The sequence below is a fragment of the Periplaneta americana genome, chromosome 3 (genome assembly GCF_040183065.1).
Source record: "Periplaneta americana isolate PAMFEO1 chromosome 3, P.americana_PAMFEO1_priV1, whole genome shotgun sequence".
Lineage (NCBI taxonomy): Eukaryota > Metazoa > Arthropoda > Insecta > Blattodea > Blattidae > Periplaneta > Periplaneta americana.
In genome coordinates, this window is record NC_091119.1 from 67,903,771 (window position 1) to 67,920,971 (window position 17,201).

Consider the following 17,201-nt stretch of genomic DNA (forward strand, 5'->3'; position numbering starts at 1 on the left):
TATTGCAAGGCTATATAGTAATTCGGTTAATTTAATTTATAAGTAAGTTAAAAACAATTCACTTCTTGAGTGGAAGGTACGGATATGGAGAAATTTTGTTAATTCTGTTCTAGGCTTTTTTTTAGCTTTTAAAAACTGTAAGATAATTAGGCAGTGCATTAAAAACTGCTGTAATGAATGAATAGTGAACTCCTTTCTTGTAATAGCTGAGACTAACATAGGGTAGATGGAGGTCTGATTTGTATCTTGTATTAAAATTATGAATGTTCTGATTAATACCAGAAGTGTCTTGATTTTTAACATACACTATCATGATGGTAAAAATGTAGGCTACTCGCAAAGTAAAGTCAAGATTTCTAAATAATGTGAAATCTTTTTACTTAATGACTTTTTATGCATATCTACCGTTATTCTTAGAACTTTGTTTTGTAAAACAAAATATATACATAGGATGCGTATTTTCCGGGCTAGAGGGCCGTGGTCTGTTGGTGTTACAACCAAACGTTTTGTCCACTACTCCAATGGACATCTTCAGTGGCGTGGTACACGTGTGCTGAGAGATCTGCTGTGTGTATCAGGAACTGGCATTGAGACTGGTAGCACGTCGATATTTAAGGTGTGGGGCTGTTGTTGCTTGTCGTTGTTGCCGCGGTCCACACTAGTGGCTTCGGTGTTCTGATTGTTTGTGGTAGTGTCTAATTGTTGGAGAAAGGGTTTGATGTGTGTGCTTTGAAGCTTGGTATCCGGCCCTCAGAAGCACACACATCAAACCCTTTCTCCGACAATTAGACACTACCACAAACAATCAGAACATCGAAGCCACTAGTGCAGACCACGGCGACAATGACAAGCAACAACAGCCCCACACCTTAAATATCGACGTGCTACCAGTCTCAATGCCAGTTCCTGATACACACAGCAGAACTCTCAGCACACATGTACCACGCCACTGAAGATGTCCACTGGAGTAGTGGATGAAACGTTTGGTTGTAACACCGACAGACCACGTCCCTCTAGCCCGGAAAATACACATCTTATCAACGCCGGCCGTGAAAGCCTACATTCCAAACATATGTACGTTACCCTTAACGCCATATTTGTCTGAGTCAATTGTTGAACTGCGGTACAGTGAGACGTTGTATAATACTTAACATCGTTTAGCATCACATATAAGTTCTGCTCCACATTATATCTTTTAAATTCACATTGGAATATGATAATAATTTTTTACTCTTAACACTCACTACCGGCACTTAATTTCTAAAATAATTATCTTTCTTCTCTTACGTTACAGAACACGTTTCCAACACACTTCAACAACCATACTTACTTTCATTGGCCTATCTATACACAATATAATCTTATGTAACATATCTGTCATTAAACTTTTCTTCGGTGACATCCTACCTCACGGAATGAAATTTAATGTATTGGTACTAAGTCATGTACATTCATTATGTTTCGAGTGAAAAGTGATTCATATTCTAATTATTTAATGGTTTTGTATTCCAAAATTAATTTTATGCTCGACCATGCCGAAATGTAGTAATTATACACCTGGTAGTAGTCCCTTAATGCATGTCATTAAACTACACCTATTCATTAAAGTTCAGGTTTTCGATTATTTTCGGATATGCAATCGAAAGACAACGAGGGAAACATCACGGAGGCTGGAAATCCAATACTGTCGCAGAAGGTTATGTTCTGTTACTATAATAATTAGCGTTAATTGTAAATAATATTCAAATAAATTCAATTTGTCATCTCGTTTTTCAATTCTAAATCAATTTCCAGGTTATATCAAAATTAGTTCATGTTATTCTGTAGATTATAACAAGGTCAATGACATTATTGTTCCTCGGAAAAAATCAATACTTTCGCGTTTGCGCACATCTCACAATTTACGAGCGATGCACAAAGTCACTTCCACTCTTCAGTTAGATACGAATAAAATGAATATTTCTGAATAATTTCAAGTTAGAAATATGGTCGAGCATAAAAAGTTGTATGAAACTTGCCTATAATGGTAATTAAGACGCTCGTATGAAAATTATGACACTCACTTGTGCTCTTTCATAAACAAACATACTCGCGTCTTAATTACTATCATTATAGGCTCGTTGCATAATGTACTATTAACTTGTCTCATCTGATATATCATGTTGTAAGTAAATAATTTTATATGTTTCACCATTCTTATACACATTTATTAACTCAGTGTTTTTATGTTCTTTTAATATTGTTTTTATAAAACTTTAAAATAACATTTTAGTGCACTTTCTAATTTTACGTTCATACATATTAATTTCTTATGCTAACTGATGATGCCAGATAAGTAGCCACTACTAATTTTTACATGATATTCAATTATTGAACGATAATATGAGCTGTTTAGAGCACTTTTGGTGTAAGTCAAAATTGGGTAATGAGGTTTGAAGTAAAAATTCTGTAAAATACAGCACAAAGTAGCAATTAATATGTCCTTCGTGCTATCCACTGACTACTATAGTTTAAATAAATTCAATATTAATTGCTACTTTGCGCTGTATTTTACAGAATGTTTACTTTAACCCTCATTACTCTTCTGACTTACACCACTTCTGCTCTGAATCGCTCATATTATGGTAGACAAACATTCTTGGCATTAAAATTAACACAAGGGATTGTTCTACAAATTGTATGGGCAGAATTTAATAATCATAAGGAAAGTATTTTTAACTGAATAATATATTTATATTCAAATTTAAATGCAAAAATCATAACTGTCTGTATATTGCATGTATCAAAATTCTATCCACAGTAAATCTTTTTCATGATCTCTTCAGAATGTGCTGCAAAAATTCCGTGCATATATCTCTAATAATGTACTTAAACTTTTAGTTAACATATGCGCGAAAAAAACTTACATGCGGAAAAAAGCTCTCAAAGTTTTACATGTAATTAGCCACTCCAGCACCGACAATTTAAAAATGGCATCTCTAAAGGTGATAGAAGTCATTTAGAGGTATACAGTAATGAATACAACTTTCTTCACACATCAAAAAATTATTTTGATTCTCTTTTCAAAATTTTCATGTCTTTTAGGTATTTTTTCACTATTCCCTCCAATATGTTTTGTATTATTAATTTACTCTTGCATGTACGTTTTGTATATACAAGAATTTGACTTCCGGCTTTCAGCTCTGAGCTGAGCTGGTCTCTGCACTCAGACAATTTCCGTCCTACAGCTGAGGACATGTTGTCTGCGGAGGTCAGTAAGGCCCACTGAAGTGCATTATCTCTCCTGTGGATTTGGATGGTCAGGGCCCAAGTTAAATAAATGGTGATATGGCATGCCTGGACAGATAGATGCAACGCAGTGTGATATCGGTTTTGCTAATTTGAAAACATATTACTATACTCATTTTCTTTGGAATTTTTTGATAGACTTCTTCAAAATGAACTGATAAAATCTTAAGGAAGGAAAATACTACATTCGTAAATTTTCTACTTAATGGCGAGTGTTGGTATAACTGGCTAATTCATGCCACAAAGTCTTACCATTAAGTTTCGTTTTCCTCTTCAACGTGAAAATTATAATTGAATATCTTTTCTAAAATTACTGGTAATCACTTTTACAGGAAATACGTGTTAATAATAATACTATGAGATAGATATGATAGATATGCTTTATTAAATTTGGCTTGTATCTACAGACAATCAAACTAAGTCAAGAAACAATCAACATAAGTCATAGCAACACATTCTTAAGCATACCATGAAAATCACTTATTCTATAATAGGGATGATTAGTAAAATGTTTTTTAATACAATCTTAAAATGTCTCATATCCAAAAGTTTAACGTCATTATCCAACATGTTATAAAACTTTATACTTTGTTTCATAAATGAAGAATTTGTTTTTTCAAGTCTAATCAATGGTAACTGAATATCATTACAATATCTGGTAGCGTGCTCGTGATAGTCTTTATGTAAAGGAAGCTGAGTTTCATTTCTTTTAACATACAACAAACATGCATAAAATAATATACAAAGATGGGAGTGTCATAATTTGAAATCTAATAAACAATGCTTTGCAATGTGCTACATCATTACTGCCAGATAAAATTCTAACAGCCTTCTTTTGTAACAGAAAAATGTCATTAATATGTGAACAATTTCCCCAGAGTCTAATACCATAATTCAAGTGACAATGGAATAAGGCATAATGTATTTTAACTAGGATGTCTTGTGCAATTACAGGTTTGATTCTTCGAAGCAGATTGTCTGAGATAATTTATTGGATAATTCATCAATATGTTTATTCCAATTTAACTTACTATCAAAAGTAAGTCCAAAAAGCTTAGCATAATTAACTTCAATATTACACATTTTAAACAACACATTTTGCGTCTTATCTTTGTTAACATACAAACCACTGTTATCAAACCAATTTTCAGAAGCTTGTATTGTTTCATCAACTTTCAATTGTATTTCATTTATATTCTCACCAGTTATTATGGAAGTAGTATCATCTGCAAACATAACACATTCAGAAGTAGGTGCCATAAAAGCAGGTAAATCATTTACACCAATTACAAATAATAATGGGCCCATAACTGAACCCTGTGGGACACCAGTTGTCATCGTTTTAAAATCAGACCAATTTCCTTTACAATAAACAGGCTGTAATCTACCAGAAAAATAAAGAGTATATAAGCTTAAGTACAGTACCACCAACACCATATCTTTGTAGCTTAACAATAATTATCTCATGGCTCAAACAATCAAAAGCCTTACATAAATCTATCATACTTACAGTTATATTCTTATTTTCCTCCCAAGCTTCAATAATAGAAGTATACACATTCTCTAATGTATCAATAGTAGATCTATGAGGCAAAAATCCATATTGTAATGGATAAAATAATGATTGTGACTCAATAAACTCATACAATTGTTTCTTCATAATATGTTCAATACCGTAACTTTAGATGAAATTGGTACCAATGACAATGGTCTATAGTTTGTTATCTCATTTTTACTTCCCTTTTTGTACAGTGGTATCATTTTAGATATTTGTAGTTCCTCAGGGAACACACCTTCAGAAAAAATTTTGTTAATAATGTCAACTAAAGGTATTGCAATTACATCAATTATTTCTTTTATAAACGTATTTGAAATGTCATAAATATCTCTAGCAGTAGAATTACTCAGTCTACGAACAATGCTAATAACATCAGAAGGTGTAGTATGTATCCAATTTATCATTTTATCGTTGTTACTTGTTATATGACTAGTAGCATTATTTACATTAGTGTGAGTTACATTTTGTATTGATTTTACAGAGTTTAAAAAAACTCACTAAAATCATCAGCTGTAAACGGATGATCTTCCACCGAACTTTTGTTATTGTTTAGAACTTCAGTTCTTAATATATTCCATGAATTATTACTATTTAATACGAGAAAAATTCGTACCAGCACCGGGAATCGAACCCAGGACCTCTCAGCTCTGCGTGCTGAGCGCTCTTTCCAACTGAGTTATGCCGGGACACGATCCACGGCACCGGCCAAACCTCTCTCGTAATGCTTTTTCCATGAAGCCTTACATTTATTAGAGGATTCACTAATGTATCTACCATATGCAGCTTTTTTTGTCTTCCTAATTCTAATTTTATATTTATTCCTTAATGACTTATATTCCTGATAAACAGCAACATCACCCGAACACTTATAATTATTATACATATTGATTACACTATTTTTCATATTTATCAATTCTTCATCAAACCAATTAACTCTAACCTTATCTTTCTTATTTGAATTTAACACATCTTTTTCATCAATTTCTCTAATTGGAAAACAATGACTGAAAATATCCATAAATATTAACCAAAATATCTTATAGGCTTCAACAGCCCCTTTGTATCCAAACATCATAGGCCAAGCTACACATGACATTAAAGTTTTGAATTGCTGCATCTCATGACCTTCATATTCAATAGGTCTAATAATTGAATTTGCCATTTTATATTTATTATTAGAATTTCAAATTGCAGTCTTAATTTCAATATCAAGAGCCTTATGTTCAGCAATACCATACTCACACACCCTTCTCTTATAACAGTCACGGTCCAGATCTGTTGTACAGTTATCAATACAAGCCAACCCTCTTGTAGGTAAAGAATTAGCATATTGCAAACCAAAAGATTGTAACATATTTCCTAGCTGTTCAGTGATGGCTGACTCAAATCTAATATCAATATTTAAGTCCATACAAATAATAACATTCTTAATTTTACCACGTAAACTGTAAACATGTAATAAAAATGATTCTAATGCATTAATAAATTGACTTGCATCTGAGCTTGGGGATCTATAGCCACACACAATCAAAGTTTTAGTGACAGGCAATATTACAGCGGCTAGTTCTAACACTTTCTCAAAACAAAAGTTTCTAATATGGAATCTATCAAACAAAATATTTTCATGCACAAAGATTACTGTACCACCTTGTTTATAAACATCCCTACAATAAATATCACCCAATACGTAATTAAGTGGAGTATAAAACTCTACTTCACTGTCTTTCAACCAGTGTTCACAAATACACAGTATATCATATGGAGCAGTATTAAGAATAATTTCTAGCTCATCGATTTTATTTCGTAAGCACTGAATATTTTATAGAGTATTTTATAGTGATTTGAATTATTACCAAAATCACTATTTCTCCATCTGAATTCTTTGAGGGATGTGCAAAAAACGCCTAATACAAGCATTAGTAGGCCAAGTACTAGGATCAAGAGCCGATTCCAAATGAGATAATGATATCTTCGCGCCTGTATTAATTGTTATTGTTCCACATCAGAAAAGGTTATGAAGAAGTATCAATAATCTGTCTTTTTGTAACTTATGAATATGAGGACTTTGGGTGGGAAATTATTATTGCTAGGACCCCACTGCTCTCTGCTATGTATGAGCACTAATGGGACAGCATGTTCATGCAAAAAATGCAGCAGTATGAACACAACAGTGAACTCAGTGTTGAAAAATAGTGGCCTTGAAGTATTTCCCAGTTTACGATAATATATTCTATCTAGCTATGTTTGCCAGTTCAAGTAATTATCCATTTTCAAACTAAGAAATTTGGCTGTCTCTGTGTTTGGAATCTACAGGTCCTGTGTTCGATTCCCGGGCTCAGATCTTGGAAAATTTTCCTTTAAGATGAAAAGTTTCCTGGGTGTCTAAAGTCTCGAATTTTGTATGCTAGTTTATTAATTAACCAGTTTTCGAATGAATACAATAAATCAGGACTGTCACTGGACAGAAACATGAATGTACATTTCAACGTCACATTGTTGACAAGTAATGCCAACTGTAAGCTCAACTAGAAAGCACTAAGAAATACTAGGGAGTTAAGAATGAATTAAAAGAACTAAGAAACTTTGTACTACAGATTCTTTGGGACCAATTTAATTAAATGTAATATTGTAGGAAATTAGATCATTATTATGTTGATTATAGGTACAAATTTTATCACCATTAAGTAGAGACTATACTTTCATATCTTACAATGTAAAATTCCTCAATTTTGGGTGCACTTTTCTTAGAAATTATAAAAAATACAAATGTAGAAAAAATAGGGCATATGCAACATACCTTTATGTATACAACCGGTTAAATAAATTTGAAATGCCACTGAGCAGTTGGCAAAAAAAAAATTCCATTTATAATATTTTTTGCATTAAGAATTACTACAAATTATTTTTTATTTTTGCTGAAGATAAAAATAATCTTAATTTTATTAACTACTGTGTAAAATGCCATCACATTGATATTGTATATTAATTTCAGCCTTCTGGGTACAATACTTTCTGAGAAAAGTGCACCAATGTCACAAAAAATAAAGTGCAGAAAAATGGTGTCAAAGTTTCCATATCATGCAATATTAAATTTCTCAATTTTGGGAGCACTTTTCCCATAAATGATAAAAGATACAAATGTAGGAAATATAGGGCATATGTAACATACTTTTATGTATACATGTATACAACTGGCTAAATAAATTTAAAATTCCACTGTGCAGTTCGCAAAAAAAAAAAATTTCATTGATAACATTTTTTCCATTAAGAATTATTACAATATTTTTGCTGAAGATAGGACTAAAAGGTGACAATTAGAAGAAATAAAATGATATTATTATTTTACACATATTAAGCTACCAAAAAACGATAAAAACAAAAACTTCATTTTTTTTTGTAAAGATTCAGTGTACGGACTCCCCTTAAGTACTAGTTTATTTGCATTGAACCAATCATTCGTTATTTTATCAATGTGTTACAAGTTTTTCATTTTTTCTAATTTGCAAATAAGATTATCTATGTTGAATGTTATTATACTTATGGTTGAGGCTGAATTATTAATATAAACTAAAAACAATAATGAAACTAAACTTGATCACTGTTTATCATGCGTAAAAAGTCTAAGTGGGTAATTTGTGATTAGTTTATATATCTTTATTTTTATTTTCTCTTTGGGTTGTAAGTTTCATCTGGTATTGTATAAGGTCATTATGATTGAGATACGTATTGTTAATTGTAGGCCATAGTGATCGAACATAATATAAGAACTCGCACACAGTAGCATGGAGGTCGGATGGCCCACAAGCCACAGGCCATGCTAAATATGATACTTTGTTAATTATTCAATATGTAGTGTTGTGCACAATACAGCTGTTACCCATTAATTATATAAATTTCTCAGTGACTACAGCGTGTCTCTAGAGTGATGTGTTATAATCCTGAGGTTATTTTCAACTGTTTAAGTATGTTTTTCTCCCTATGTGGTATGGGAGGATATTGAAGTTGTACCTTATTCTGTAGTGTAGGTTGGACATTAATAAATTGTGTCCCATTTTCAATGTTTTATACACTAGATGACACTGCGTGGTTGTGCCCCACTTTACCGAAATTCATGGCAGACAGCATCCAGGTTCTGCTGCCGCCTAGAGGAGCTGTAGTGGTGTGGGGCTCTAAATTCGAATTGTGCTTCGTTCATTTTAGTGGATAACAGTGGCGGTTTCTCGGGGGAGGGAAGGGAGGAACGTCCTCCTCACATTTTTCTTCTTTTGAAAGTAAATACCAAATGAAACATATGCCTTGAAATTCGAGGAAGATTCAATAATTTTTAAGTTCACAGCTATAAGAAAACGTCGGTTAATCGAGTTTTAAACGACGCGCGCTCATGTGCCGCTAGAAAACTGTGAGAAAGATACGAAATTGTTTGTGTGGAGGAAAGCAAATCCTTTCCTCCTTTACTGCAGTTCACACACATAGACAACAGCGCACTAGCGGCCAGAGAAAGAAGCAGAGTTTTAAAGCAAGTGAATGAACAGTAAGGGAGGAGATCCTCCTCTGAATCAGTGCATGGGCGGGAAATAGAAAACAACTGGTCTTGCAACAAACTCGCAACCGCTGCCATCTAACGATGCTGCATTCAACCAGACTATAACACATCTAGGAAGAGGCACAATAAAAGCAGTTTTAACGCAAAGCTATGAAAGACACCATATAAACTTTTTAAAATCATAAATCAAAATATATTATTCATTGCATTTTATATAAGCTACTACTCATGGTTTGAAACTTTCGAGAATATCTGAAAGTTGAAGTTAGATTTATATAAAACAAAGAGGAAGTAGTTCTACGTTAGTATCGCAGATCTTTTTGGCCCTGAAATTAACTTCCATTCATTGTCTACTAGACAGAACACCCAAGTTGTCAGTTTTGTACACATAGGATATTTGAAATTGAAAGTACTCCAAACTATAATATTTTTAACAAAACAAAATAATCGGCCACCTGCAGCTTTGAGCAATAATGGTAGTATGACTTTACAAGAACTGGCATTCTTCAAAAGCATGTGATACTGAACTTGGTGCAGTGTTCTCGCTTTCCTTACAGATTATTTCTCATTCCCACTTCCGTTATATGTTAGTAGCTAGTCTCTACCAACAAGTGTAATGCTGTAGTGTGCGCTAAAAATGCTGCGAGTTTGTGAATTTCCTTGTAATTGTTAATTTGTGTAATTATCCACCAATGAATGGAAGTGAAAATATATTTGGACAATTTAGGAAACTCAGATTACAAGAACAGATAATTGCTATACGAAAGAGAAGACTAATCATAACACTACCCGGTGTTACATATATGCATGTAGGTTAATTTGTAGCATGCTTCTCTCAAGAAGGTGTCATTTTGCAGTGTTAATTTCTTTCCTCCTCTTAAGAAATATGCAGGAGCCGCCACTGGTGGATAAGTATAAGTTGTACATTGATAATTTCGGGCATTATTCTCTGAAAAATGTTCTAAATGTTAATGTTTGGTAGATAGACCTAATGTTTTTATATAGTAGGCTACGTACTTCAAAATGACAAAACAAAGGACTCAGTTATACCGAAAGACTTCTGACTCAAAGCAAAACAAAATTTGGAGACTTAATAAGAGTGAGGAAGAGTGGAAGATTCGTTTACGAACTAACAACACAAACATTTCAGTGGCTCTGCCGAAAGAAACTAGCATTGAACACTTTGATCGACTTGCCGATAACAGAGTTTGAACTTAACAGTCTCGAGAAAGAGGAAACAGCTATTCTACTGATCCACGCTAACCAATCCAATGTCCAGAGAATTGTTCGTCCAGTCTGCTACAACATTTCTGTAGCTTAACCTATCAGAATGAAGAATGATATCAATTCTTTCTTCTTCCAATAATGCCATCACGAAAATCAAGAAATTTGTTACCTATATGAAAGCTTCAAATAATCACAACAATGCATTGAAACTGTCACAGTTAACCAAACAGTAAAGCAGGAAAAGCTAATTACCAGAATTGTATAAAAATACCTTTTCTAAAGTCTCCTTAATACTGTACCATGTTACAAAATATCTGTAGCTGTAGTAACTAATGTTTATGTCATTATGACAGTTATTTTTAAATAACTTGAAAACAATTAGAGATATCTCAAAACGGATTGCACCATTGATTTTTTCGGAAAAGTTCACACGATTTTGAATACCCACATGACCCCCTTTCCATTTAAAATTTCAAAGTTGCATCCAAAATGGCGGCCTTTGAGATAGCTGAGGACTAGAATCGAATGTGTCACTGGTAGAGCATTTGGTCTTACAGATACTAGTAACACCTACAGTAATAAAAATCAAGCATATGGAAGATATTTATATGGTTCCAGACTTTTGAATTGACTGAAAAGCTCCAGAAAGTACTGCATGATAATAACAGTTAAATTCATAGTTTTAAATACAACTTTCAATATAATTAGGGAGCAAACGACTTACAACAGCAAAACACACGGGTATGGTTAGTAATAATAATAATAATAATAATAATAATAATAATAATAATAATAATAATAATAATAATAATAACAATAATAATAATAATAATAAATTTTTCCCGAAGAGCCCTGACACTATTTTATTTACAACTATATTCCTGATCTATAATATGAAAATGTTGCATCTTATTTAACTGAATGTCCAAACCATTATTATTTTGCTGTGAATGAAATCAGTTTGATCTTGATTGTCCATGGTCTTGGGTTTAATAATCTATGTTTGCAAATTCAAGACTTTGAATTGCAGTTTTGTTGATGTATTCAGATTATGCTGTGGCTATCTTCCACGATGTGCTGCGAACTGGGCAGTTCGAGTGTTATCTGCGACCAGACACACGACTACCTATGATGTACATCAAGGACTGCCTCAGGGCTCTGTGGGAATACATGGTCACTCCATCTGAGAAACTCAAGAGGCGAGTGTACAACGTGACTGCTATGAGTTTTACACCAGAGGAGCTTGCTGCTGTTATTGCCAAACATGTTCCTGAAATTAAGGTTACCTATCGACCTGATGGTCGTCAATTGATAGGTTAGTAAGACAATGATACACTATATTCATGTCAGCTGTCTTGCGCCTGTTTGCAACCCAGTGTTGAATTCATATATTCTATTCCCCTTCAGGGGAAGAAGTACCGGTCTGTAAACTGCAGGGGGTGGAGCAAATGTACTGATCATAAATGCTTGTTTTAAAATTTCTGTTTCGGGAATATGTAATTTTCATAAAATCAGGTAAAGAATAATAAGAAAAAGTTCATCATGTTACAAAATGTGTCACCTTTGAACAATGAATTGGAAATACTGCTATTGAGAAATGAAAGTAAAATCCATTTCCAAGCTTTACATTTAAAACTGGTGAACTGACTGGTGGATATAGCATTATTGTATGTTCAAATAGCATGCACCAAGAGGAATTACCATTGTGCTTTACCTTAATAGCAAGCTTATTTTCTTTTCCTTCTGCCAGCATACAGATTTATCACCTTTCAGAGATAGTTATCCATTTCGTCTATTGAAAATATTCTTAAAATATCCAAAACCGATAAAGAAAACTTCACAGTATAGACACAAAAGTCTTTCTAGGAACTACATTGCCTAGAAGGTCCTGCTTTTTCCGCCTTGTTTACATGTAGAGATGACAGTTATACCACACAACAATCCGAAAAATTAAAAGAAATGAGAAAACATGTGAAATACACGCACGCAACTACTATAGTACGTCTGTGAGACCACTTCAAACAAACTGAACTGAATATCACTTGAGAAAAAATTGAGATAACCTGCGTGATCTTCTCGAGATGCAGGTCTCGTCCGAATTGAAAGGTAGACAAAGCAACGGAGCAATTGGCTTGAAAATAAGATAAATAGAGAAGGGAGAAAACAAGAAACAGTCTAGCAGACGATCCATAGTACTTAAGGGTTCAACTATCTTCAATGTCTTGATTGAAAATTGAAATACCGTATGTTTATTTGTTGAATATAATTGCCTAATGCCACCCTGATTACGAGAAAGTAGGTTATTGTTATTAGATTACAGGACTCGGTTTAATCTGTAAATAATATTTCCCATAATTTGGATCATGACACTAACTGACTTATCCTAAGTGATATTGGTCAATGACTCGAAAAAGTATTGGTATTATAACAACTTTTTTCGAGTCAGCACATATTGTTGCAGTCCAAGAGTGACTCTAATATGGAAAGCAGTGTTAGCTTTACTCGTTTGCCAGAATGCTTAAGAAATCATTCCGCATGTATAGAGTTTGAACCTGGAGATTATTATTATTGGTTACTGATAGCGATGTTTAATTCTCTGGTATTAAATTCTTGATAAAAATACTATTTTAAGTTTGGTTTATGGTTTGATATATTCTTTAACTTTTCTCTTCATTGTATTTTCTAAATAATTCATAGATATGAACAAAGTATTTACTAGACTTATTGGTTATTTCAATGCCATTTGCAAGAAGGTTATTATTGTGTACAAAAGATATTTTTGGATGATATTTTTTATTATTTATGTTATGTATAAATCCAACGGAAAGCTACAGCACTTATCTTTCCCATCGAAAACTGCAAACATGGCGTAAGAAGACTGAGTCTGCAGTGAAAGATATGTCACTGGGCAGAAAAAACTGTATAAATCTGAGTGATTTCTGGCCATCTTCTATATATAATTATTAAAATATTGTCTTTTAGTTCCGGTCCTATTGATTTCTTCCTAAAATTGAGCACAACATTTTTTCCCAATCTCGGCATCTATTACTTTATTTTTCTTCCTGCTTGAAATCTATCAGAATACCTATCTTTCTTTTTGTATGTTCTAAAGTTGTGTGCTCTAAAAGGGTTTATGAGTTTTAATTCTTTCTCTTGGTATAGATAATGGCATCGTCATTCACCCATATGAAGCCAGTTGTGTAGACCAATTTACCAGGAGAATCGTTGCCCAGGGTATACCATAGGAGGCTAGTCTATGCTACACCTATGATGAGATGAGATGATGATTATGGAGATTTTTTGGGATGCCACATGGGAACCGAAGCTCCCAGAGAAAACCCCTGTTTACCTATCTTGGGCTTGCCCAACACAAGTTATAAATCGACCCAAGTCCACAGGATAATAAGTCCAGCGCTCTAGTCACTAGACCACTGTTGCAGCTAAATTTTTATGTAAAATGTACCATTTTTTTTTTTGGACGATGACACGGCCCTTAACTTGTTATTCTCTCCATATGTATGTAGCTCATAGATGTCTCTAATGCCAATATAAAAATATTGAAACCTTTAACTCTTTGTTTCAGCTGATGCATGGCCACAAGTATTTGATGACAGTGCAGCTCGAGAAGACTGGAATTGGCAACATCAGTACGACATTGATAAATTGGTGATCTCTATGATTGAAGATGTCAAGCAGCAACATCTGTCGAGTAGGAAATAATACGCATGAAAGCTGAGTTCGGCGTTCTTGATAAGAACACACTTGTAATCTATTAAGAATGGACGAACTGAGAAAGAGGAGATTATATGTAAACTTATATGTCTAGCTGTCATTCGTGTATTATAACTGTTGTTGTTACAGAATGCATATACGTATATTTTCAATAAAAGTTTTCTAAAAATAAGTGTAATGTAGCTTATTTACTGCAAAACACCCGAGGAACTTCACGAAAAATGGAAAGAAAATTGTATAGACTATAGAAGCATATCAAATTAAGAACATACTGTATTAAAAAAAATTGAGTGTAATAGATGTGATAGGCTTACGAACTTTCTAATCATATATTTTGTGCATTCCAAAATAATTTAGTTTCTCATGTGTATCAGTTACGGTACATTCCTGTGTACATTAACTAAGACAGTGCTGCAGTTGGGCCAGTATGGGCCAGTACGCCGTACCGTTTAAAATAAAAACTCACTATTTTTGTACCGGAAAAAGTACAGACTCAAAAACATTCATTATGTTCAACTAATCTTTAATAAAATTTGGAATGGAGGATGTAAGATGTCTCAAAATAATTGACTTTGATATCTGGTGTAAAAGTAAAGACTAACATCTCGTATTCTTTGCTTAAATGTTTGTAAATTCCTTGTTTTACCGAAAACCATGGTCTGGCACCTCAAAAATAGTTGTGACATGTTAATTTTTTAGTTTGCAGACCATCGTGGCATTTCTAATTAATGGGCCTACTAACCTGATGGCATGATGCCTCAAGACTGAAGTCTCCAATAATAAGTAAAGAGGCTTAAATAAAGATCTAAATATGCAAGTTTAGTTGAAATTACAATGTCTGTTGATTTTGTTCAGAATATGGCAGTAGCCTGTGATTGTCTTATTTTGAGAAATCTAACAATTCCAGAAGCTTAAAAGCATACTGTACTGTTAAGATCTTTGAATCTATGATACATTTGCCAGAATCTTATATTGAGGAGGAATTCTCTGCTTCAAAATAGAAAGTTTTAAAAGATAGTGAGCTACACAGCAGAACAAATATAGTTGAAATAAATTCTAGACAATTTAAAGAAGCCTGGCAGAAAACTTCAAGCTGAGGCTTAGCAATCCCATATAAACATCCTACTTGAAAATCTAAAATTAGTAATACAAAATGGAAGACAGATAAAAAAAAGAGACTGTTGAAAGATTTGACTTGTAAATACGAGTACAAGCATATGTAACCTGTAGTAATACATGCATCTCAAACTTGTATGAACATATCTATCTTGAAGACAAGCGAAAGTATGATGAGGCCTTCAGGAAATATACTGACTTTAATGTAAAAGCACCAGAGCTTTTTAGTTTAGTACATATAATAGATTCTATTCAAATTAAAGATTAATAAAAATTTGTCTAACCAAAAATATGGATTACCCAACAAATTTAATTCATACAGATTTTAAAGTATTAACTACTGAAGAAATTTATAAATATAGTTTACTAACTTACAACCACAGAAATCAAATAAAACATAAATCTACTCGACATGAATATCGTACTCGAAGACAAAAGTCTACTTTCCTATTAATTGAGTCTAAATGTCATACAAGTGCAGCTCTTAAACATGGTGCTAGTTTCGGCCCAAGACTTTATAATAAAATTACATACCATTTTCCAAATTTGAAATAGGCCTATTTTAAAATTGAAGCTTTTAAAAAAGAAATTTGTAAAATTATTCATGATATATAATATTAACAAATGTGTGTATTTTTTTACCTTTTATTTCTGTCGACTATATTCAGGTTTTTATTGAATATCACTGGCTTCTGTCTGATTGTCAATTTATATTAAATGTGTTTTTTCCCTTTCTTCTCTCTTTTTTTTTTTCTCTTGTGTGTTATTTATTGGTTGAATTAAGTTACTTGTAAATTTTATGTTATATTATTGGCTAAGACCACACCGTATACGAGCCTGGCTTCTACAGTAGTGGCTAGAAACATTTTTATTTTATAATTTTAATTTGTACCCACTAGCTAGCTAGTTAAATAAATTAAATTTCAACTTCAGAATACAAATGCGCATTAGTGTAATGAACGATATCTGGACTAAGAAAAGGAAGTTCTAGGGTTTTGTTCCCAAAAATGTGTTGTGCCACCAGTGTCAGCATTTAACCCCATGCCTTAGATCTGCAGACGAGATTACATTCTGATGAAATAACCTTGAAAAACAAGTGCAGTACAAGTCCGTATGGAGTCGATTCTAACCAAGGAAATTTCAACAGTACCCCCTAAATTTTTTTCCAATTACAGCACTGAACTAACCATATTCTTACATTATCTTCACACTCGATCTCTGTTAATTTGCTCGACAGTGCAAACACACTTCCGAATATAATATGCACAGGGTTGCAAATTTACAATAAACAGCTATTCATAGGAGAAGAGAAATAGAGGAAGAAAGAAAGAAAGAAAGAATAATAATAGAAGAAAACGGGAATTAGATAGTAAATACAGAAAAAAGAAGGTGTTACAAACTTTAGAGAGGAATGGAACACTTTTTGAATAGTTACTTAGTACTGGGTCATCCAATTATATCTGACCAGAGCTGCGGCAGGGATTGTGCCAGCTGATAAGCAATCTCTTTCCATCGGCCGGGCAATACATGAGTCCGTGGTTCAGTGGTGCTAGAGTGACTGCCTAATAAATTCTAATGCACTTTAAAAGTTATGTACTCATCCAAGAACATGTTGGAACTGCCTGTGTCCATTTTCTACACATTTCTGGCTTCTGCTTAGGAAATTACCCATAATGTCTCTTACTTCTCTTCTTATCTTGAACTCTTCCCATTTCCCAAAATTTATTAACCAATTAT

General features: G+C 33.2%; 1 protein-coding gene across 6 annotated transcripts in view; it reads left to right on the forward strand.

Moving 5' to 3' along the window:
* Positions 1–14,520, forward strand: part of Tdh (L-threonine dehydrogenase) — a 101,211-nt gene extending 86,691 nt beyond the window's left edge. For all 6 annotated transcript variants that reach the window (XM_069820687.1, XM_069820686.1, XM_069820688.1 and 3 more), the window contains exons 6-7: positions 11,665–11,931; positions 14,200–14,520. In XM_069820687.1, the coding sequence (XP_069676788.1) occupies positions 11,665–11,931; positions 14,200–14,336 (404 nt within the window). In that variant the 3' untranslated portion in view covers positions 14,337–14,520. The remainder of the gene's footprint in view (positions 1–11,664; positions 11,932–14,199) is intronic.
* The last annotated feature ends 2,681 nt before the right edge of the window (positions 14,521–17,201 follow it).